General features: G+C 42.2%; 1 protein-coding gene and 1 long non-coding RNA gene across 3 annotated transcripts; both read left to right on the top strand.

Moving 5' to 3' along the window:
- Nucleotides 1–2,546: 2,546 nt before the first annotated feature.
- On the top strand, nucleotides 2,547–12,841 carry Scrt (scratch). Of its 2 annotated transcripts, none has more exons than XM_076904445.1 (3): nucleotides 2,547–3,005; nucleotides 10,358–10,985; nucleotides 11,826–12,841. In XM_076904445.1, exons 1-3 carry the CDS (start codon nucleotides 2,690–2,692, stop codon nucleotides 12,484–12,486), a joined length of 1,605 nt encoding a protein of 534 aa, XP_076760560.1. In that variant the 5' UTR covers nucleotides 2,547–2,689; the 3' UTR covers nucleotides 12,487–12,841. The 2 variants fall into 2 exon arrangements, with proteins under 2 accessions (XP_076760560.1, XP_076760558.1); XM_076904443.1 differs by having other exon boundaries at nucleotides 11,811–12,841.
- Nucleotides 12,842–20,919: 8,078 nt separating this feature from the next.
- On the top strand, nucleotides 20,920–21,492 carry LOC143429372 (uncharacterized). Its single transcript, XR_013102522.1, has 2 exons — nucleotides 20,920–21,272; nucleotides 21,339–21,492. It is a non-coding gene; the product is annotated as an uncharacterized LOC143429372 (long non-coding RNA).
- The last annotated feature ends 1,756 nt before the right edge of the window (nucleotides 21,493–23,248 follow it).

The following is a 23,248-nucleotide window of genomic DNA, read 5'->3' as shown; positions in this document are numbered from 1 at the left end:
TTCTACGAAACTACATTTCTACTGGTCTAACAGTTCGAGCACAGTTAGCAAACAAGATCTTATGACGCAAGCATGTCCCGCCTAATCAATCGGACCTGTGGAGTCGATAAAAAAAAAAACGAAAAATCGAAAGCCTGCCGCTATTTGAAATTTCCATTCACTTCCCAAGCGAGACGTCGAATCAGTTACTCGAGAGATACCGATCCGGATTCGTTCCCGTTACGAGGGCTCCAGCCAAACAGCGAAACGACGAAAGACACGATTGGCGTGGGTCAGTAGACACAGGACAGGAAGACCAGCGTGATATTCGATACGAGAGATCGCGTACGTGGGGTGGCTGGTGCCACCCTAACGTGGCACGTGGGGTGCTGCCAGGTGTTGCCTAGACGTCGGGTCGATGCTGGCTACGGGCGCACGCGCCTTTCCCTCCCTGCCTTCGATTCCCACCACTCTTAGTCTTGCAACCCTCACGCGGACCTTCACCACTACTTCCTCCCTCCCCCCTGACATTCTCGTTCCTGCCCTTTTCCACCCTCCATTTTCTCCTTTTTCGCGAAACAGGGGAGACAGAGCGACCTCTCTTGCTACCACTCCTTCCCGCACCAACACCGACGACCAACTACCAACAAGTTCGTCCCGCGAATCGGCCGACATAGCGTCACCACTATGCAACCAATCGTCCATGGGAATTACCATTGGCCTCCCTATCGGGAATTAACACACTCGTTGGGACGCGAGGGACGGTGCGGTTGCTGTGGTGTGGGTGCTGGCCTAGCCAGCTGTTGTTTCTTCCGCCACTGCTCCGCGTTCGAGCCGGGTCGAGCCGAGTCGAGCCAAACCGTCGTGGTTCGCACTCGCACGCGCGTCCCTCGCGGACGAGTTCGGTGCTGGGTTTCTCTTTCGCTCGCGCGCCTCGGGTTCGCTAACCCCTATAGACGCACGGCTGGATTCGAAGAGCTTCCTATTCTCGGTCGAATTTACGGGCTGCCCAGAGGAAATTAAGTCTCGATCGGAAGGGAATGAATTCGATATGTTCCAACCAGCCCGTTTCACGATGGATCGGCCTCGAGAAGTTGCTGGAGCGAAACCAGTTTATGGAAACGCGATAGAATTTCAACGTACCGTCATAAATCTGTATTCGCGACGATTCCTGTCATGTAATGCAAGCGTGGAAAAAGGAGATGTGCAACAACGTCGTTGCGATCTACTTCGAGTTTTGAACTTTATGCAAGATACCTCGTATTTGTATCTCTTACGTATACCAGCCAACTATGTAGTTCCTGGCTGCCACGCAATTTCGCTAAGTAAAAGATTCATTTAAAGCCCAGTATTACGCCAATGGCGATGCACCGTGCGCGCGCGTGTGGTGCATACAATTGAAAGGCTTGCAGGAATCGAGAGCTGGCATCGGTACCCTCGATGAGTTGCGCAGCCACCCCTTACTTCAGCACGAACCACCAGCAGCGGCGGCGACGCCAGCGCCATCCGACGATTCTGGCTCGAGGGGAGCCGCAATGGAGGGACGACGGGGGTTCCTGGTTTCACGGAGGGTAGAACGAGAAGAACGGTCGTTCATGCCGTGCGCGATCGAGAAGGGAGCATCGCGTTAGAAAGGGGGCAAGGCGGTGGTGCGGCAGCGCCGCCAACTAAACAGTCGCACCCCGTCGTTGTGATCGTATTCGTGGGCACCCTCTGTTACTGACGAGAGCAGCGACAGGGAGCGACCGAGAGAGTATTGGACGGACGGACGGACGGACGGACGGACGGACGGACGGGAGGGCGGGCGGTTGGGCGAGCGGACAAACAGACAGACAGACAGATAGACAGACGGACGGACGGACAGACGGACAAACGGTCGGTCAGTCAGTCAGTCGGTCCACCAACTCGAGTCAACCAGTCGGTGAAGTTCGGCTGCCGTGCGGGGGACACGGTAAAATACACTGGACAACTTGTGCACGCTTCACCTGGACACCGAACGGAGGCACGAAAAAAGACCAGCGAGAAGCGAGGTGCCGGCAGTAACGCGGGACGAAGAACAAGAAAGAGGAAAGAAAAAGTCCCGATCGTATCCGGTAGTAGGCATCCACAAGTAGTAGTACAGTAGTTCTCCTAGTGATAGTTGAAAAAACGGCTAGCGGGATTGATAGTACGCGAACACGGGGTGGAGGCAGGAGGTGGGTTCTCGTGCGAGCAGGCTGGCATGGTGGCGGTGCATCCTACGAAGGAGCTGCCCTCGCTGTGCCGATGACGAGGCTGCAGATCACGCCCCAACGTGAGCACGGAAGGTCGAAGAGGAAGCGCGCACCATCCACCGTGGTCATCCGGAGCGAGGTTAACGGTGGGTTGCAGACGCTGAACGACGGACGGCGGCGACGGAGACGGCGGCGTCACAACATCGACGACCGCATCGCCGTGGTTGACGGCTGGTGTAGCGAGCAACGCGACACCGGCGACGGTGGTGCCGGTGGCGGGGCTGGCGTCGCGCTAGGCGACGTCCACGAGTTCGTCGATCGTCGTCGGTACGGTGGTGCGTTTGGTGCGTTCGGTGAGGGTGTCGGTAGTGGTGTAGCAACGGTTTCTCGTGGCAGGGATACTACTGATTCGAGATCGTCGGGTGACCGCCACCTGGTGAACGAAGCGCGAGGAACTCGCGGCCGCAACGGCCGCGGGACGGGAGAGCTGCGTCAACATGCCGCGCTGCCTCATGGCGAAGAAATGGAAGGCCTATCCGTGGCCGGACCGCGTGGACGATCCGCAGGATGAACAGAGCGATCCTACGGGCATTCTGCAGGGGCAGGGGGACCACGGATTACATACCTCCGCCAGTTTAGAGAAGAGACAGCACAGGCATGAGCCGGAGGACGAGGAGATCGACGTAGTCGGGGATACGGATAGCAGACAGGTTGATCATCAGCAGACCTGTTGGGGTCCTCATAGTCCAACCGCTGGTGCCACTGCACCCAGTCCCCCTCCACTGAATGCTTCTGGTGCTCTCTATTATCATGGTGAGTACCTTCAATTGCTTTATTCGTTCGAATAATTGCATTTCCATTTGTCTCATTGAACTCATGCGTACGCTAAAACGTCTCAGCTTCTTCTCTATTTACGTATCGTGCCACGCCCTACGCATCGCTCAGATTTCATAGGTTCTAATCTCGAGGCAAACTTGCCCCTGGTCAGCGAGTCTTTCGACATTCGAGATGTCGGAAATCTGGCTGGCCATGCATCGAGCCACAAGGGTAACACAACCGCCGATTGGCCGATCGGTGGTGCTATAGAGAAATTGCGGTACTCTGCCCCGTCTGTGACACGAGGTGTCTACCCGCGGCACCTGGTGCCAGCGGGACATGCATCCCCTCGATCGCGTTTCCTACGGCTGGCTGGCCCGGTTTAACGATTTTCCCCGTTCGGTTCGCGATTCTGCGATGGATTTCTAGCCATGCGTCGCAAGCGTACGCGCGTACGTCTGCGTGCATAGTTGTGCACACACAACGTGCAGAGACGTGCAGGTTCGTTGTGTTCAGCGACACACCCGATCGTAGATTCTACTGCGGATCTTTGGGTGGAACGGAAGAGGAACGATTTCTCTTTTTCACGTTACTCGTCGTCCCATTTACATCATTTTCCTTTTGCGAAGAAAGCAGGCCTTTTTTGCACTGCTTTATTTGATCTCTCTCTCTCTCTCTCTCTTTTACGCGCGCGCGTTTATCTCGCGCTACGACAAACGGAAACGTATTCGAATTGCTTTGTTTAATCATTATTTGGAGTCTCCAGTTTTGTGGACGTCATCACGTCATTATTATTGACGAAATTAGGAACGATTTTTTATGCGATTTAGATCAGATTTCTATCCCCCATTACTGGTAATCTCGCTTTCGTCGGTTATTCCCAAGTATATACAATATTTCGTAATCATTGATGAGTAGAATTGAGGAACGCAATTTCGGGAACAATACACAGTTCAGCGAGCGACTTAAAAAGCGGTGAGCCAGTAGAGCAGCGCTTCGAGTACATGTTGAATGCATTCCACAAGTTGACCCGTATCAACGCATACAAAAACCTTGCGTCTTCCTCGTTAACGATTTTTCAAGCGGACATTTTATTACCTCGTCTGTTTTCAAGTCAACTGCCCTCCGTTTCGTTAGGAAATAATGGTTAATGATCCTTGGTAATGCAATAACACCACTTTTCTGTGACCGTAGCTAGTAGCGAAAAATACCCGCGAAAGCAACGAGCGTAATCGATTCTAACGCTAACATGGCACGATGCATTATGTAACACGTGCTCTGCCATGCTGGTTTCTCGTGTCTTCGCAAAGAGTTTACGGAAAGAACACCCGGTTGTTCAAAGTTTTTATCACAACATTTGCATATCTCTGAGAACCTGTCTTCGAACAAATGTATTCAACTTTCGAAATGGTCATTTATACAAGTCAAAGGTTACTTTTTAAGTAGACGATGGCGAGGTTTGATTAACTCGAATTCAGTGGTTGTTCGATTATCTGTGTCGACCTTGTCGGATCGGAATCGAGGTCGAAAATATGTAAGAACGACGTGGCATCAATTAAACGGCTTCCTTTTGCTCCGACTTTAACAGTCGAGTAACGAGCTGCAGTTTCTTCGCGGTCACGTAACGCCTCATTGTACGGGCTCCTTTTCACGCTCGCGGTATTTCTGTCGGCAGTCTTCGCGATTAATTAACGTATGATCGCCCCGCGTTCGAACTTGCTTTGCGAACTTCGCCGAACGTGCACGAATTCCATGGTATTCTCCGCGAGAAGTTTCAAATTCCTCGACGAAAAGTGTCTCGTCTGCAATTTCCTGAAGTGTTCAGATTTTCCCAAAGTCATCAAGCGGTCACACGGAATCCGTGTCGGCGGATACGCTAATTGCCAGCTTCAATATCGCGGACCTCAACACCCACTGCGGTTCGCGTTGCGCAAACGCGCGTAACATTGCGTTTTTCGTCGCAGTGGTTTGCACGAGCCTTGAATCCTCGCGGTCGATCACGCATCCGGGTTATCAGGGTCCATTTAATGCGTTTCGTACGAGTACGATGTCATTGGGACTATTCTTACGACGCAATGGTGATCGTTGTTCGTTCAAAACGATCGAGGAACGATAATGACAGAAGGACCTTACGTCGACCTTTGAAAAAGTAGAATCAACAGACTCGTGGGAGAGTGCGGAGCGTTCATTCGACATTATTGATTCTCACCCTCTCCTCTGGCCCCTCTGTCTCTCTTTCATCCCCGCCCTCTCCCGCCAGCTCTCTGTCTGCCTCCCTTTCTCCCCTTCTTTCCCTCTCTCTCTCTCTCTCTCTTTCTCTCTCTCTCTCTCTCTCTCTCTCTTTCTCTCTCTCTCTCTCTTTCTCTCTCTCTCTCTCTCTCTCTTTCTCTCTCTCTGATTCTCCCTAGCTCGTTGATCAAATACACTTTCAGACACAACCACTCTTTTCTTTCTGTCCTCTCCTCTCTCTTTCTCTCTCTCTCTCTCTCTCTCTCTCTCTCTCTCTTTCTTTCTTTCAATCCTCTCACTCTTGTATACATATGTCACAGTCGCTGTTTGATATCAGGAAAAATTAATTTTAAGGCTCTGGCTACAATTTTCATATGCTATTTATAAATCACACGCACGGTTAAGGGGTTAAGGATAGCTGGGAAATTTTTTCAGCCTGAGAAAGGTGCTTCCGCAAGTAAAATTTGAGAATCGCTGTTGTAGATCGACGATCGAGGATCTCTTGTTGTTCTTAGCTTTTATAGAATAGGAAATTGATAGATGCTAATTGGCTGTGGTGATCGCGTAATTAATGGCGGTACTTGGCCAATAATTATCACGGCGCTGGCGCCAAAGGATCGGGTCAACATAAGGGAATGAATCCTCAGGCAAACGGAAGTCGGAAGCAGCCAGTTTCTCTGTTTTACTCGAGGCTTCGCTCGACGTTGAATCGATTTCGAAAATCCGCCGAGTACGCGCGTACCCTCGTCCTCTTCTATTTTTAGGGTTATTAGGATTATCGTTTCAAGGATTGCTGTTTGAGCACACCGTGCAACGGTGCCAACACTTTCAAAAATCGTTTAATTAGTTTGTTTGCCATCTGTATCTGATCTTTGTCAAATTATTATTCTCCTGGCAATTGCGTATATCGTTGGGTTAACTTTCAAGTCGGTTTAATTCAAATTTGTGGAATTACACTCTCTCACAGTTCATTGAACCTGTCCGTGCGTAGCAGCTAGTCTTTAAACTTCGTACGAGGTCGGAAGACTGAGAATTAAAGGGTTAATACCTCTTCCATATCTCCAAATTATATTCCTTCACATCTTTAACCCATTCGAGACGAGATACGACTTTTGTTAACGTGTGATAGTTCAAATTTAGTTTCAAAACACACACGTTGTGTTGCCCGTCTCGAATGGGTTAACACTAAAATTACAACGCCAGTCGAAATAACTGATTTCACAGTTTCATTCGAAAATTCCTTCTTTCTGTTACATTTTTCTTGCTTTTTATCTATTTTTTTCTTTTATTTATACAGAATCAAAATAATTTTGTATCATGGACAATATACCAAATACCAGGCATTTTGACTAGTACTTCTCAAAGTGGATAAGTATCCTATAACCTGCTTCTTAAACTGGAAACCGTTGATTAGATAGTTTGATAGATTTATAGCCGCTTTGTTTAGAAAATTATATCAATAAATATAATAAAAACAAATGAACCTAACCTTTCAGGTCGGTTATTCTCAGTCGTTGGAATAGTTTTTTTTTTATGTACCGATATTTTACACTTCTGAACTATTGCCAAATCTGACCAATAATAATATAATAATAATCTTATATTTCTATTTCTCTTTTTATTACACTTATTATTATTATCACATTATTATATTATACTTTTTATATTTACTTTAATGGAAGTTTATTTTAGTATTTTTGTTATTCTTTTTATACCTTTTGGTGTTATTATAGTATTATGTTATTATATTTATTACATAGTAGTTATAATTTCGCAACTTTAAATTCCTGTTGTACAAGTAGCTTCGTCTTTTTCTCGGTAGTTGTAACGTTAGCTAACTCTTTCTCCTTTCAGTTCACCTTTCAAGTTCATCTTTTACGACAAGCAGGGGATACCGTGGGTGTATTCTCCTCCCCATAGCACAGAGAGGACAATTTTCTGACGTTCGTGTCGCAATCATCAAGAGAAAATTTACATTCGCACAATCGACGCGCGCGTTTCTTATCGATTGCAACCGGGTGGGCCCGCGGCGGTCGATAGCTGTACCGGAAAACAACAAGAATTTCCGTGTTGTTCTGCACACGTGCACACACACACGCACGCATACATACACGCGCGCGCGCGCAGAGAGAGGGAGAGAGAGAGAGAGAGAGATGTAGAAAAGGAGCGAGTACCGTCGCGTGTGTGCGCGCTCGTCTCTGGAAAAAGTTGCAGCTGACGTGGCACGGAAAGAGGGGGTGGGTAGCGGAGGATGAGCGACTGTGGGGGCCTGGTTGGCGATTTCTGCACTCCCGCGCTCGGAGCCCCGACTCGTAACAGTGCAAATGTCGCGTTACGCTGTCGCAGCGGCCGTATCGATCGTGTCCGATGGAAAGCAACGAGCCATCGAAGGCTAACTGTCGCATGTTCTGTCGCGTGAAAAGGAAGAGCCGCGTGGTACGCGAAACTCGACCGAAATCGCCCCTGGATCGAGCTGGAGTTGGATGGCGGTCGGATTGAAGCTTCGACGCGATTTTTTAGAGACGCCTGATGTTGCTAGCAATAATTAAGCGAACGATCGTTTTTTACGTTATTTTACTTGTAATATCAATTGGGGTAACAGATTAAATGAGCATCACAGCATTTAAGTCAACTTTCAGCCAATATTTTATTACCAAAATGGTCAGTATAAAAATACTAAACGGTCAGTGTAGGTTAGATTAATTGGTTAAATTAATAAACAGACAATTACATCCCATTGCAAGCAGAAAAATAATGAAGTTTTTGACCAATTGGCATTTGTTTAGCTGCCAGTGGGGGCTTCAAAGTATAGTGACTCTTTATATTTAGATACCGTCCAAAAGAGATTAAAATACTGACCAGTAAAGTACAAGCCTTCAAATATTATATATTTAAGGAGGAAAAGAATTAAGTTTTTTTACATCAATAACATTCCTAAATTATTAAGTTAAGCAATTAACTTATGACATTCGACGTGTATATATGTTAATTTTTATCAGACGGAAACGTAATTTTTCCTCGTTTTGTTTGACTTTTTGCGTACAATTTGTAATTGAAGCATTTGCCCTGCATTGCTTCGTTTAATTATGCGCACTGTAAGGGGATATTAAACTGGTTAGCTGGCACGCGGAAAAGACTATCTGCTCGCAGCACGTTAAAAAACGTGAAAAACCTGAAAAGACGGTATCAAATTTAGCAGAAGAAGGGAAGAGAAAAATCATAAAGAAAGAACTATACAATTAACACGATGAGAGCGTAAAACAACTCTGAAAAATCTGGAAAAATACGTGATTTCAAAGGAGCGTGATTAAAATCAAGGAAAAAAGAGAGCAGAAAGAAGGAAGATAAAAAAAGTTGCAATGGGACTGGAAACAAATGAATGCACGTGTCACAGAGGCGTTTCTTTCGCCGCGCCATGCACGCAACAGATACCCCGCGCTACGTAATATGCGCACACCCTCGCCCTCTCCTTCGCCCTCGTCGTTTTCTCGTTAACAATCGCACATGCTGGGACCAGCTGACGCGTGCCAGCAACAGGAAATGAAACGGCGCACCGGTTCCGTGTGATTCACGAATTCAAATATTCATAGCGAATGCCAGGGGGTGAGAACTGCGTAGAGGGTTGCGAGCTGGCGCCGACGAGTGCTTCGAAAAAGGGCGAATCGCGTCGCGTATTTCCGTGCCCTTCCATTTTCGTCCGCGTCTCCCGTTCTAGTATCCGAGGGTATCCTCAGGGTTAATTAAAGAGCGTCATTTTGCGGCTTGGTTGACTCCTCGGATACGCGAGCCTGCAGATCGGAAAACCGGCTGGTGTTTCATTACGAAACCAGCGGACCGTTTCCAATAACCATCTTCCGCGGAAATGGAGGAACTAACAGAATTTATGGCGGATGAAGTGCAAAAAATTGCATTTGATCCAGTTCGAAGTTTGTTATTTCGAAACGATTGGGAATTCTAACCTTTTGCACTTTTATTTTAGTTATCTTCTTGGATTATCAAAGGTGGTGGCTCTCGAATGAGTACTCGGAGCAACAACCACAATTGCTCTTCGCAAAAAATATAATACAATTTAACTTCGGTCCTAAAATTAAGAAAATTAATTGCACCTATAATGTATTCAATTAACTTTTGAATTTTACGTCTAAAGTTAAATCTTTTCTACTTACCACTAATTGGTAAAGATGGGGAGGATTCGTTGGATTCTGACTCACGAACTTGAATTTTGATTACACAAATTTCAGGATGCGGAACCTTCGTTTTGCATTATTCATCGAGCAACCCTTAATTAGTTACCAATGCTTCATTAAGTACGATTGAGCATGTATCCCTCATTAATTAATTAAAATCTCTTTGTGAATTTTGGCTCTGACAGAGACTTAGTCGATTCATTATCTATATTAAAATGCTAAAATTGATCGTTTTAATCGATTATCGTTCATTTTAATCCCAATAATTGTCTATTATCTAAACGGGTGGATGCATTAGTAACCACCACGTTTATAAATTTTATAAATCTGCTACAAATAATCATTGTTTAAAATTTTTACCGAAAATATTTATCGTCAACCACATAGAAAAATGAGAAACAATCAAGATACGGTTTGATATAACGAATTTGTCCAGATAAAAATACTTGGCCACACAAATTGCCCAATAAAGAAACCATTTCTCAAACTACTGCTACGTCAACCAATTTATCAAGATTACAAATAATATCGGTTAAACATCTGTATGTAGAGTATCTACAGAATTTTACAAACCTATTGTTCTGTCCTAACCCATCTTCTCCATTTTTAACACTTGGCGCTTTTTACCAGCAACAGAAAGTTTCCATGCCAATAGAAAATTTCAAGAAGTCAAGTGAAATTCTCAATAAATTATTGTGAAATAATTTTAATTTCCACAAGATTCTCCTTTTAGAGGGGATATCCAAGCGTTAATCCAAGCGGGTTAATCAAGATCGATCGAGTCTATACTTTGTAATAGTGTAAAGACCATAATTACCTAAAAAAGAATGCAAAGTAAGATACATACTGCAAAAAAGAAATTTGCACTACAAGTTTACTTGCATTCGAAATCGAAATAAAATATCGTTTATCAATCGTACGATGCATTCGCAGGCTACACCCACGAGTCGTGGATCAACCACGAGGAGCCACCCAAATACGCAACGCTGCGTTCAGCTGCGGAGCTGGCTCGACCCGTGGCTCCTTCACCGCCGCCACAAGCCGTAACCCAAGAGCTAGGTGTCGTGGTAACCGGCTCCAGCCTATCTCAACCACAGCCGCCAACGGTAACCCCATCATCGTCGTCGACGTCGCTAAGCCTGCCTCCCAGGAAGAGCCTCTCTATGTGCTTCACCAGTACGGGGACGGCGCTTTCGCTGCCGCCGAAGAAGAAGGATATTTACAGGCCCTACAGCCTCCAGCCGATATCAGAGATCCGCACGTCCGCCGAGGAAGATTTGTCCGCCGCGCAGGCGATCCTTGATTTGAGCGCGTCCCCCGCCGCGCCCACGCACTCTGTTTTTATCCACACTCTGTCGCCTCCGTCGCCTCCGCCGCCGACACCCACGGCGCCCACGCAATTGCACCCAGCACCGACCGCGCAACCCATCCCTGTCTCCGTGCTGGTCCCGGTTCCCAGCTCGCAAACCAGCCAATTGCGACAGCAGGAGCAGACGCAACAACCACAGTCGCCGGCCACCGCAGAGGCGAACGCAAACAATTGCTCCAGCGGCAGAGATGGGTGAGTATCCCGATCGAGAGATGAACGTATGCAGTTGGATCAGACTTGTGCTATGGTTATTAGGTATTGGTCTCAGTGGTTTTTTATTTGTATCGACTGATGATACTCGAAATGCATTCGCGTTAGAGTCAGATGACGCGATTGAATTCTAGGTAGTTTTGTTTTGAATCACTTTCTGCAGCGCAATGGTTCCCAACACGGTATTCCGTGTATTGCTCAATTCGAATAAAATAACTGATGGCAGACTTATGTATTTGATATTCACTTAATCTTCTAAGGATTAGTATCCGATATATCGAAACCTATGGAACAGCTGAAGAAACCGAATGTCCGATAAATCGAAAGTCTTACAATCATTATATCGAATAGCCCTATATGGCCTGTACCTCCTCTTTAGAAGATTAAACAAGTATTCTGCTGAAGAAAATTGCTCACAAAAGTGTTCCGTTTCCTAGAAAAGATTCAGAACCATTGGTGTAGAGAGACCATTGGTTTAATAGCGATTCAATCTGCTTTAGCCTCTTTAACGTGATGGTTCGCTCGCATTGGATTTCCTTTCAACTGTATGTACTTTTGGTTGTACTTAAATTTGGTGTGAGCGATGAATGGACAACTGTGCAAGTCGGTGTCGCGACCTGCGTCTGTATTTGGTCGTTTGTCGGTTGTCTAAAGGATGTGGTTCCATTATTATTGCCTGGGTGTTACTGCTTCTGAAAAGAAGCAGCGGAAAAGAATAATTAGAAACACAGATCATACCTAAACCTGATTTATTCCTACTAAAAATAGCTTCCTTCTCTTGGTCACCATGTTCTTCCTACTCGACAGCACCAGTAGCAGCAGCAGCAGCAGCAGCAGTAAGACGGTGGCCTACACGTACGAGGCGTTCTTTGTCTCGGACGGGAGGTCGAAACGTCGTAGCGCGAATATAAATGGCGCTGCGGTGCCCGATAAAGAAGCTGCCCAGCCGGACAGACCCAAATTCACCTGTACGGAGTGTGGCAAGCAGTACGCGACCTCGTCGAATCTGTCACGGCATAAGCAAACCCACCGCAGCCTCGATTCTCAGTCGGCTAAAAAGTGCATTCACTGTGGGAAAGCGTACGTGAGCATGCCAGCCCTGGCGATGCACGTACTCACTCACAAGCTGGCCCACAGCTGCGGCGTCTGCGGGAAGATGTTCTCGCGCCCTTGGCTCCTCCAAGGCCACCTGAGAAGTCACACGGGCGAAAAACCGTACGGGTGCGCGCACTGCGGCAAAGCGTTCGCCGATCGGTCGAATCTACGCGCCCACATGCAGACGCACTCCGCGGACAAAAACTACGAGTGTTCGCGATGCCACAAAACGTTCGCGCTCAAGTCCTACCTGAACAAGCACTTGGAGTCCGCTTGTCTGCGGGACGACGAGATTCCACCGCAGCAACAGCAGCAGACGAACGCTACCACCGCGAACGGTAGCAACAGCAACGTGACGACGCAGCAGAGCAATAACTGTGGTTTGTAGCAGCGCTTCGATGACCGGAAGATTACGATCAGTCGTTTCGATGCGTTCGCAAGCGAGAGCTAGCGCATGATACCAGCGACACCCGGCTAACTGGGATGAGCGGAGGAAGATCGATGACAGTGAAAAGACGAAGATGCTGAGAAAGAGGAAGAGAAAAATTAAGGTTTGCCGTAGGTTTTAAGTAGAAAAGTGCCAGTAGAGAGAATGGAGGATAATAGGAAGAAGTAACCAATCGTATGGTAGAATGGTAGGTAGAGATGGAAGATAAAGGGGGTGAGAGATAATTTGAGCAGGTGTTGGTTTCTTAAATAATGTCTAACATTAATAAAAACGTCCAATAATGTTAAGTCTTAAAACGAGGCGAAAAAGTAAAAAAAGAAAAAAAACGAGACGATGCGGTAATTGAGGAAAAAAGGAAGAATAAAGGAACGACAAACGAAGGGAAAAAACCGAGAACAAAGAACACGTCGAAAGGTGACGTCCACACTGCAGTCTAGTCACTCTAGTCGATTATACCCTAATACATATATTACGATATTATATTATTATATATATTATATTATATTATATTATATATATATATATATAGTATATATTTACTAGCGCGTACGGTTCTAGTCGCGAGCTCGTTAACGGAGACATACTATTTATTGATACTTAGCTGCCTAAAAAGAAGTATGTATGTAAAGAAAAGGAAAGAAGAAACTCCTCGTGAATGAAAAAATAAAAAAATAACACCACACGTACACACAGATCACGACGGTTACGACGTTAGTCGTGAGATCGAAGATGGACTCAAAGCTCGATTTAACCACGAGCGAATGAAGATTTCCGGCCTGTTTCCGATTCATCTCGCCCTTTCTCTCGCGAGACGACGCGTTGGCGCGAGTCTCTGGCGTCGCAGCGTCAACCACAGCCGTCTTATTGGGATCGAATCGTGTCCAGAGATCGATCGTGGCTCGTTGGAAAGCATAGCCATGACCGGATGCCTCCGTTTCTTTCGGAAGGTCTCGAGCACGAGGCTCGGACAATCGATCCTCTCCCATGTTCCTTTTCGATGGCTCCTTCGAATGTTGGACCAGATCGCACTTGACCAGAGGTCGATCCGATATCAATTTCACGACGGAGGCGTCGGTGCAAAACTATGCTTTCTGATGCGGTGACGTAAAGCTGCGTACAACCAGTTCCTGAAACGTTTCTCAAATTCTCTCGTGTGCATACTTTTTGACCTCTTGGTGCGATCGGTTCTCGGCAAATTTATATTTTTATGAAAGGTGTACGCACTGTAAAATAAAACGTATTCCTACAACAGTTATCAATGGTGAAATGGTAGACAAGGATACTTGAACAAGACGTGTGCCTGTTAAAGGAAATGTTTGCAATGGCATGTTAGCAAGAAGCCTGTTTTATGGTTTGTTAGAATAAATTCTGTCGCTGATCTCTCGTTAAAGTTCACGAAAAACTCAAAAACGATATGATAAATAGAACACTTCGGTATAATTAACCCTTTACACTCGAAAGAGAAAATAACAGCATTAATAAAAGAAATATTGCTAACAAAATAAACGAAGTAATTCGGATTAACATTCTAAAATTATTTCCAGTGTCTCCACCGGGGGGACCTCGAGTTTCAAAATGAATTTTAAATGACTCTGCTCCAGCGAGAGCTTGAGCGCAAAGGGTTAATAACATAATAGATTTCGAACATCCCCTTATCCGCCATTGTTACCATGAATAGTTCTGCTCTACGTCACGCACCATTTTATTTCCGTAACCGGCAATACAGAGAACTCCTAGCTTTTCAAATGTTTCATTCCATCAATTTTCTTGTTATTTTTAATTCGCGTTAGAAAAGAGCACTGAGGTTACCAATGAAACGGAAAGGAGTCATCGGGAGCAGCGCGTGGCGTGAAACGTGTTAACGACACGTGGACATCGATCGACCCGCCTCCAGGTCGTCAAGTTTCTAGCGTTTTTTCGTTACAGGAATCGGTTGCACGCGAGCTCAAATGTGAAATAGAATAGAATGGAATAGAATAAAATAGAAAAGAATAGAATAGAATAGAATAGAATAGAATAGAATAGAATAGAACAGAACAGAACAGAACAGGATAGAACAGGATAGAATAGGATAGAATAGAATAGGATAGAATAGAATAGAATAGAATAGAATAGAATAGAATAGAATAGAATAGAATAGAATAGAATAGAATAGAATAGAATAGAGTAGAATAGAATAGAATAGAGTAGAATAGAATAGAGTAGAATAGAATAGAATAGAATAGAACAAATAAAATAGAATAAAATAAAATAAAATAAAATAAAATGATAAATTCGAAAATGCGTCTGCGAGAACACGTATATACATAGACACGTAGGGAAAACACACTGGTACACAGACACGTAAGGAAAGCGCGTTACACGTAATGTTTAGAGCAGATTCGTAAGCAATTCGAGCAATAGATGCGTAACATTGTTATACATATATTTTATAGAAGCAATATAACGAGTAAGGAAAATAAAAAAAAAGTAATAATGACGACGCGTACGGTCAAAAGCAATGTTTCGACACAACGAATTATATAATTATATGTATAGAGGCGAACATCGAAGTTTAACGCGATGGAAAACGATGATTTGCTTCGGTATTGAACTTCTTCGATCGTCCCGGAAACCACGCTCTTCCGACTATTAGGATAATTGAAAAAACGAACTGGTTCGATTCTCGCGATGCTGAAAAAGCGTCTTGCTTCTCTCCCTTTTAAAGAAAAGCAATATCCTCGAACCATTTTACGGATAAGTCATTCCTGCTTTAGAATTAAACAATTAAACATCAATAATTGTTGAAATATAGGAAGAAATCCAGTAAACACTCGGTTCCATTAGGCTTTCATTAGCTTAGAATGTTTTCGAAATGAATACAACCATAATTAAATATACTTCGTGCAACGAATGTAACACCAATCTAGTCTTAAAATTCCTTTTAACACGTTCACTGTTGATTAATCCATGCACGTCTATTCCCCGTCTGCAATTAATTTTTTCGTATTTCTTATAACACTCGTATACTTTAACCTAAATTATAATCGATATTACAATGTGGATCTCAGAACTATAAAACTTTTCAACTTGAATACGTGCGATTGCAGACCAATGGTCAAATCATTCCTCTATTGTTTAATACAACGGTTTAATATTTTTCATCGCTCGTGTGGAATATTTTGACAAATGAATGGCATTCGTTTGTACGTAAACGACACTTTTATTTATTATAAGCATCGATGCTCTTTATTTTATCACAGAAATTTCATTTCCCGTGAATCTTATGCACGTGGCGCCATTTCGCGAAAGAAAACATTGTCATTCGTACACGAGTCTCACATATGTATATATATATATATATATATATATATATATATATATGACACAGCAGGGAACGTGTTAAATATACTTAACAACGACACTTGCTCCGGAAAATAAATGTAGATTTAGTAATGTTATAGAAAATTCCGATGTACATCGAAATTCAATCACGATATTATCGTAAACCTTTAAAAAAATTACATTTCGTGACAACGAAAGGGGAGAGATAGCAGATTCTAATCTTAGTATTACTTGATCAAATTTCCCCCGAAAAGCAATAAATAGCGCGCTGAATTAACGTCGGGAGGATTAGTGAAACATTGAAGGAAATGCCGGAAAGGAGGTTTCCAAGAACACGATCGTGAAAGAAGAAGAAGAAGAAGAAGGAAAAGAAGAAGAAGAAGAAGAAGAAGAAGAAGAAGGAGAAGAAGAAGAAGAGCGTGGGGCTCAATGCCAGCAGTGAGAGAGCTGGCGCGACGATCCGAGTCCTTTTCTAATAATTATTGCCGCGTTGCATGTACAAAGTAGTCAACTTCACCGCCAAAAAAGAAGCAAAAAACAGAAAAAACGATAAAAAAGAAAGTAATAAATTTGTGGGAAGAAAAAGAGAAACGAGAAACGTAACACACACACACGCACGCACGCACGCACGCACGCACGCACACAAGCACACAAACACATACACACGGACGCACGCACGCGTCTTTTGCACGTGCTGTAAATTCTTTTTGATTCCTTTAGGGTGGATTGAACGATCGATCCCTCGAATATCTTCTAGTTCTCACTTTCAAAATGCTGTGCGCAATGATCGCGATTGCCGCACATGTGTGAACGTGGAGCAATAAAACCTTAAGCAATACTAATTAATTAAATGAATTAATGAGTTAATTAACGAGAAACGAGTAAAGCGAAGTTTAGCCCGTTTATTCGAGTTGAGGGAGAGAGCAGGGATGTTATAACAACATGAAAGAGGGAACGAAGTACACTCAGTTCCAGATGCGTGACAAATTGTTACGAGCACAGTTCACTCGTTTCCGATCCCTTCATGTCGCTTTCGATCGCAGAATTCTCGACCATCGGCAATCAAACTTATCTCGCTTTTTAGCCATCGATTCATTGTTCTGAATTGTTATCAGTATTATTATCATCATCATCATTATTAATATCGTGTACTTTATTTATCCTTATATTATTTCATCTAATTATGTTGTGGTTGGTTGTTATTGTTATCGATGATCACAGCCAATGCTGTTAATTCTTTGCACTCTTGGCTTGATGTCAGTAAATAAAAAAAGGAAAAATATATGTTCATTAAATATAAGTTACAATAAAGTTTAATATAATTAGTAAAAAGAGTTGTTTACAAGTACTTTAACCGGTAGGAAACTATCGGCAACAAAAGTGAAAAATAATTCTAAGTGCAAAGGGTTAATAGCGCGTTTTTATTTATACCTTTTTTCTATCATCGTGATCACATTCCATCAACGATTATTATTTTATTGTCGTTGACACGATAAGTTAGAACGATTCGCGCGAACGTAACAGGTATATATGGTCGAAAATAAAAAAAGACAAACAAAACTTGTGCAATTTCCGATTTTTTGGATTCCTTGCGATCGTAGGTAGAAATAAATACATTATGAAGTCTTAGTTGCTTCTGGCACGAACAAATCCTGCGTGTACAATACAGTCATTAGTCGGCGTGATTATTGCACTTCCGCGGCGGACAGGGAACATGCATGCGCGTAAAATTATGATTTCTCGGGCAAAGTTGAATGACTTTAATGCGTACGAAGACTAATTCGAAAGCTTTATATTTGAAGATTCAAAATAATAAGTTGCGAATAAATCATAGGAAAAACAAGATTTATTCAGACAAAACGAAAGATACTTGATTACAATTTTTTATTTCGTTTAATACGTTATGTATCAATCGTCGTGTTTCTTGAGATAGGATGGCATTAAAAGAGGAAATGATGAAGCAGAGAGCATTCGAAAATTTTCACAGACGTACGTTGCGACATAAAAAATTAGCATTAGAGATGTGAGAATATAACTCTTAAACGGAAAGAAATATTTTTCAAAAATATCTATTCCTCCCCTCGTCTGAAACATTTTACGAGCACGCAGTCCTTCGAATTCTCGCGGTCAAAGCAAGCGAACCGGAACCTGGTTGATTTATGATTAGATTGGTAGACGATACGAAATAAAAACAAAAGAACAAAATCGATGCCAGATGCAAATATTTAACGAGGCATCGGTCTGGCTTCGAGTTCGTTACTGGGAATTGCGCTGGTTCCTTAGAGAAGTCTCACGGACAATTAAACTATTTTAATTGACGAGACAGTGAGACTATTTCGCGTTTGTCGTAACTTCATGGCGTTATTAACGGTCGAAAGCGATTTCTGAACTAATTAAACAGTTTCATTCCGACGTGCCGTGGAAAGTTCGATCTGTTTTTTCCTGCTCTATGTCGCTGCGTCGAAAGAAATAATCGTTGATCCGTCTGTTTTTGCTAGAGGAATCGTTTGTTCGTTGGTGTAACTGTTAATTGCGGTGAAAATGGTCAGAAAAAATGACACAACGATGCTCGTTTCTTCTTTTCCGAGAGAAAACAAATATTCAGCTTCTAACGATTCTCGTAGAAGCTTTCGCCGCGGAAACCTCTAGCTTTCTCATCGCAGCGTGCACCACGAAACCGGTAGTCGCGCCTGAAATCGAGCCAAGCGCCTCGAGAAACGATTTTAAATATTAAATAGCACCGCGTAGCTTGCACAACCGTATTTTTCACGACTCGCGGAGGAAATCGTACACTTTTGTCAGTCACGATGTTCCATCATTTTCCGCAACGACGTGTGAACAAAATTGATTCAACGAATTCACAATAACGGTGACGTTGTTCTGGCAAAAGTAGCGGTTTTCCTGGGCAACCATTTCCCTCTTCAGTTCGAGTGCTACTTCTATTTCTCGGATGATCGTCTTGCTTAGATAGAAAATGCGCGTATCTCTTAAATAACCTATTCTGTACATACATACGTATATATCTATATACACGTATAAATACATTCTTAAAGATTTCCTAAGACTACACATAAGGCGAACACTCACACACGCGTATCAATGGACACACAGTTATCCACGTAGTTAACGTCTCTATCGTGTCTATTATTCGATTTCCCCTTAATTAAAACGACCTTTCTGCGCGCTCGCTTATCTACGAATGATACCTCGCTTCTAATAAATACCTATGCGACTTCCCGCCGCTGTTAATATTATTTACGATTAACTGTAAAATGGTGGGAATTTTCAAAGAGATTTACAACTACATAAATGTTACAATTTAACATCGATTTACAGAAATAATAATAACCCTTTCGCAATTTCATAGAGTATATTCGTGTAGGCTGTTAAATATGGCGACGCACCTAGATGTAGATAGAAATATATGAAATTCATGTTTATACCATAGTGATTAGAATGTACAATTGATGAAATTATATATTTTTTGTATTTGTTAGTCTTTTGTTTTGTATGAAATTTTTTGATATTTCGTTCTACTGTGAAAGGTTTAATACTGTGTGTTGATACTATGGATCGTAATTAGAGGAACGAAACGATTACAGAGTGTCGATTCTTTTTCAAAACATCGATCAATCGTTGGCGAGTTCGATGTAACTGCTACCGACTTCAGCTCTTTTCTGTCTACATCTTCCCTTCGACCACCTCTGTTAATCTACACCCCTATCTCGAGCGTCCGCGCAGTTTCCTCTACTTCTCTATCCACGGTTAAGACCTTCGCCGCGTCTATTTTCCATCTCCCTTGAATGTTGACTTTGAAGAACGATGGCCTGCAATCACGCATCTATACGAATCTTCAGTAACCTTCGCCTAATTTTCTAATTTGGTAGAAATATTTAGATGGATCCCGAAGCTCGTCGAATCGTTTATTTCTTATCTTTCTGAACACATTTAACAAAAATGCGAAAACATTGTCAATGTGCCGTGAAAAAGTATTGAAATCGAATTTTATATTTATAGTCTTGCAATAAAATTGAAAAATACTTGTGTGAAGCAGACACGAATAGTAAACTTCCAACTATAATAAAATAAATCAAAAATAAAATTTCTACTTTATATCGTCTGTAATCCATTATCGAACGACTCCAGCTGCTATTATCGTGCGATGTTTCCACGTTTTCACATTACCTGTTGCGCAACGTTGCTAAACAATTTCGTTGCATCAGTTAAGTGTACGTGAAAGCACACTTTTTAATGATTAGACAGCGAGCTTACCATCTAAATTTCGCTTGTTCGTCTTTTTGTGTATGGCAATTGTTTGTGTGCAACATAAGAGTGCACGATTACGTCGACTCGAATCGTCCTCCATTGTTTAAATTAACACCATAGTTTTCTATTTACATCATCGATAGTCAGAAGACATATTACGAATCGAAGTACTTTTGTAACGCAGGAACGATTAATTTTAATTGGAATCATTCGACGAGCTTTTCCACTTAGTCCTCTTTTATTTATTAATTATTATTATTATTTATTATTTAATTATACGTTTTCTTCGAAATCCTAAAAATCATACGGGTAAGAAGGATTTCTCCAAGTTGTTTGTTGAGCAAATAGACCTTGTTACGATCGAAGACTGTGAGAACGCCAATCTATCGCTACTCTACAATTCTCTGAACTTTTTCAATCACTAAGTCACTCTATAACTATCTATGACCACGTCGTCCATGTTTAGCCAACAACTCGCTAATTACCGTAATAATGTCTGAAAATAATAATTATTTGAAACTAATTAAATCTATGGACATTTTTTTTGGCAACAATTATATTTCAGATAGTACCACTAAAAGACTGATTAACACGTTCGCACAGACAGTAATAATTAAATAAATAATAATTGGCTTTAAAATTTGAATGCTATAATATTCACTTTCGCGAACATGTTAAATTAAAATAATAAAAAAATTATTTACACTTAATAACAATGCGATACAAAGGCCACCACGATATCGTGGAGAGGTAATATTGTTCAAAGTTAACGAATTTTGTCTGAACATGGACGATAATTTTCAATTTCGCTGTAGTATAATATATTCGCAGTTGAACGGAAAAGTGTTTTGTCCAACTGACGTTGATACGTTGGAAACACATTCGGTTTACTCGAACGAGTATCGAACAAGAACAACGATTTTAACGCTGACAAACACTACCCTTGTGGCATCTTAAGAATGAGACTCTTGTTCAGAGACAGTATTTGTGTTATATAGAATGACGTGTCGTGATTTCCGTTGAACTTTTCTTAATTATGGGGGAAAATCAGTGAAATGATAACCTCGACGTGTCACATTTTGCAGTCCTTCCAACGAAAGCCTTGACAATTTTTTAACTATTCGTTAGATACCTTAGTGTAAGCAAAAAGGGTGAAAGAGAGAGAGAGAGAGAGAGAGAGAGAGAGAGAGAGAAAGAGAGAGGGAGAAAGGGAGAAAGGGAGAGGGAGAGGAGGAAATTAGATGACGAAAGAAACGAAGAAGAGCGGTGAAAGAACCCTTCTACGGTCAAATTTCAAGTGATTCCTCCCACGCACGATTATACGTGACGTCAGTGTTTCTTGTCTTACGAAGCGAATCTGTGTCTCACTAATTATTATCGCTCAAAATAGAACGCAGTTACTGATACCAAACCCATTATCAAAACCAAACATTATTTAAATACTCACAGATCAAAGTGAATTGGAATAAGCTACTTGTATTCGATAAATGTATACTGAATGCGTAATCGGAAGGCGAGAAACACATCGGCAGACCACATTTGCACGAATCGAATACCCTAATGCCCGCCGCACAAGCAAGCCAAAAGTATTCTCAGTTCAAAACCCCTTGTTCGTGATTCATTTCATGACTTCGTACGAATATTCGAGAGGGTTCGAATCGTTTTGACCTTCGTTTCAACGTGAAACGCGTGTCCTTTGTCTCGATTTGATGCAATACGTAGCGATATAGCTGATAACTTTACGGTATATACAGTTACGATATATATATATATCGTAATATATTTTATATATTCAAACGTAGAGTAAACGATGACTTAGTTAAGGGACCCGTGTAGCTTTCGCCAATGTGACTTCCGTGCTGAGTAGACTCACTGAACCTATCTTACGCATAATGGGCACAACACCAACTCATATGTCTCGACAAATACCTATATTTTATTGGTCAGTATTTTATTCCCCCTTTGACCAGTATTTAAATATAAGTGGTCGATATTACAGTTTAAGATGAAATTGCACTTTTTTTTTAAATATTATGCATTAAATGTTGGAAATGAAAAATTATCTAACCATTATTAGCTATAATTTGATTCAATACTGCTATAGATTCAATACAGCTATAATTTGACTCAAAGATAATTTTTAAATAAAAATATAAAATTTTATATATAATATATATAATTTTTAAATGTAATTTCTTTTCGACTTACAATGAGTCTATAACGGAATAGGTTTTCTCTGCTTTATACTGTCGGTTTATTAATTTTATGCTGACCGTAATGATACTATGACCATCAGTAATTAATTCCGCATTGAACGTTTTTTATTTATACTGACCATTCGCTATTTATATATCGTTTAGGTTAGCTATTACTGACCATTTTAGTAAAAAAATGCTGTCAAAAGGTAGATTTAAATACTGACCATTTAATTTGTTGCCTATCCATGTTGCACGCGCGGAACCGAGTATGTTAGTCTCGTTTTGCAGTCGGTTCGAGGATGCCGAGTACCTTAGACACCGTCGATGTTAATAAGATGCGTTTACGCGCTACACGACGTCACTTTTAAAGTACGATGTGTTCAGGATTCTAGTTCTAGCATTAAGTATACTTATACGTACACACAAAAGTAGAGCCACTGTCACCATGTTTCTCACAATAGATTCATCCGTTCTCAGTCAGACTTTACTTGTGCCCGGTCTCGTTCCCATTTCAGACTTCGTTTATTGTACGGGAAATATTCATCGCATAATTAAAGTATTATTCACGTTATCATTTCTATGTCTACTTTGTTATTAGTATTAACACAGTAGATTCATCCGTTCTCGATCGGATCTTACTTTCGTCCGATTTTGGTTGCGTTTCGGCCTTCCTTTATTGCACTGGAAATATTGATCTCGTCGTTAGAATATTACACGCGTTATATCTACTTTACTATTAGTATTGGCATGATGCCATAGCATGGTTTTCGTTTCATCAATAAAATATTTGTTATCTTGGAGAAGATCGTCTTCTTTTTTCGTTTTTCATTATTTTAAGGCACAACGAAATCAATCTATATGTTATGCATTTCTGACAACATTGCATACCGTGATAATACAATATTTAATAGCAT

Source organism: Xylocopa sonorina, chromosome 11 (genome assembly GCF_050948175.1).
Source record: "Xylocopa sonorina isolate GNS202 chromosome 11, iyXylSono1_principal, whole genome shotgun sequence".
In the NCBI taxonomy this organism is placed as follows: Eukaryota; Metazoa; Arthropoda; class Insecta; order Hymenoptera; family Apidae; genus Xylocopa; species Xylocopa sonorina.
Note: the sequence above shows the minus strand (reverse complement) of the source record. Positions and strands in the feature narration are given on the sequence as shown.

Bases quoted from the DNA above. Each gene is read 5' to 3' on its own strand.
- Scrt (XM_076904443.1), top strand. From the start codon at position 2,690: ATGCCGCGCTGCCTCATGGCGAAGAAATGGAAGGCCTATCCGTGGCCG. The intron at 3,006-10,357 runs GTGAGTACCTTC...ATGCATTCGCAG, and splicing joins TGGTGCTCTCTATTATCATG to GCTACACCCACGAGTCGTGG. The intron at 10,986-11,810 runs GTGAGTATCCCG...CCTACTCGACAG, and splicing joins TGCTCCAGCGGCAGAGATGG to CACCAGTAGCAGCAGCAGCA.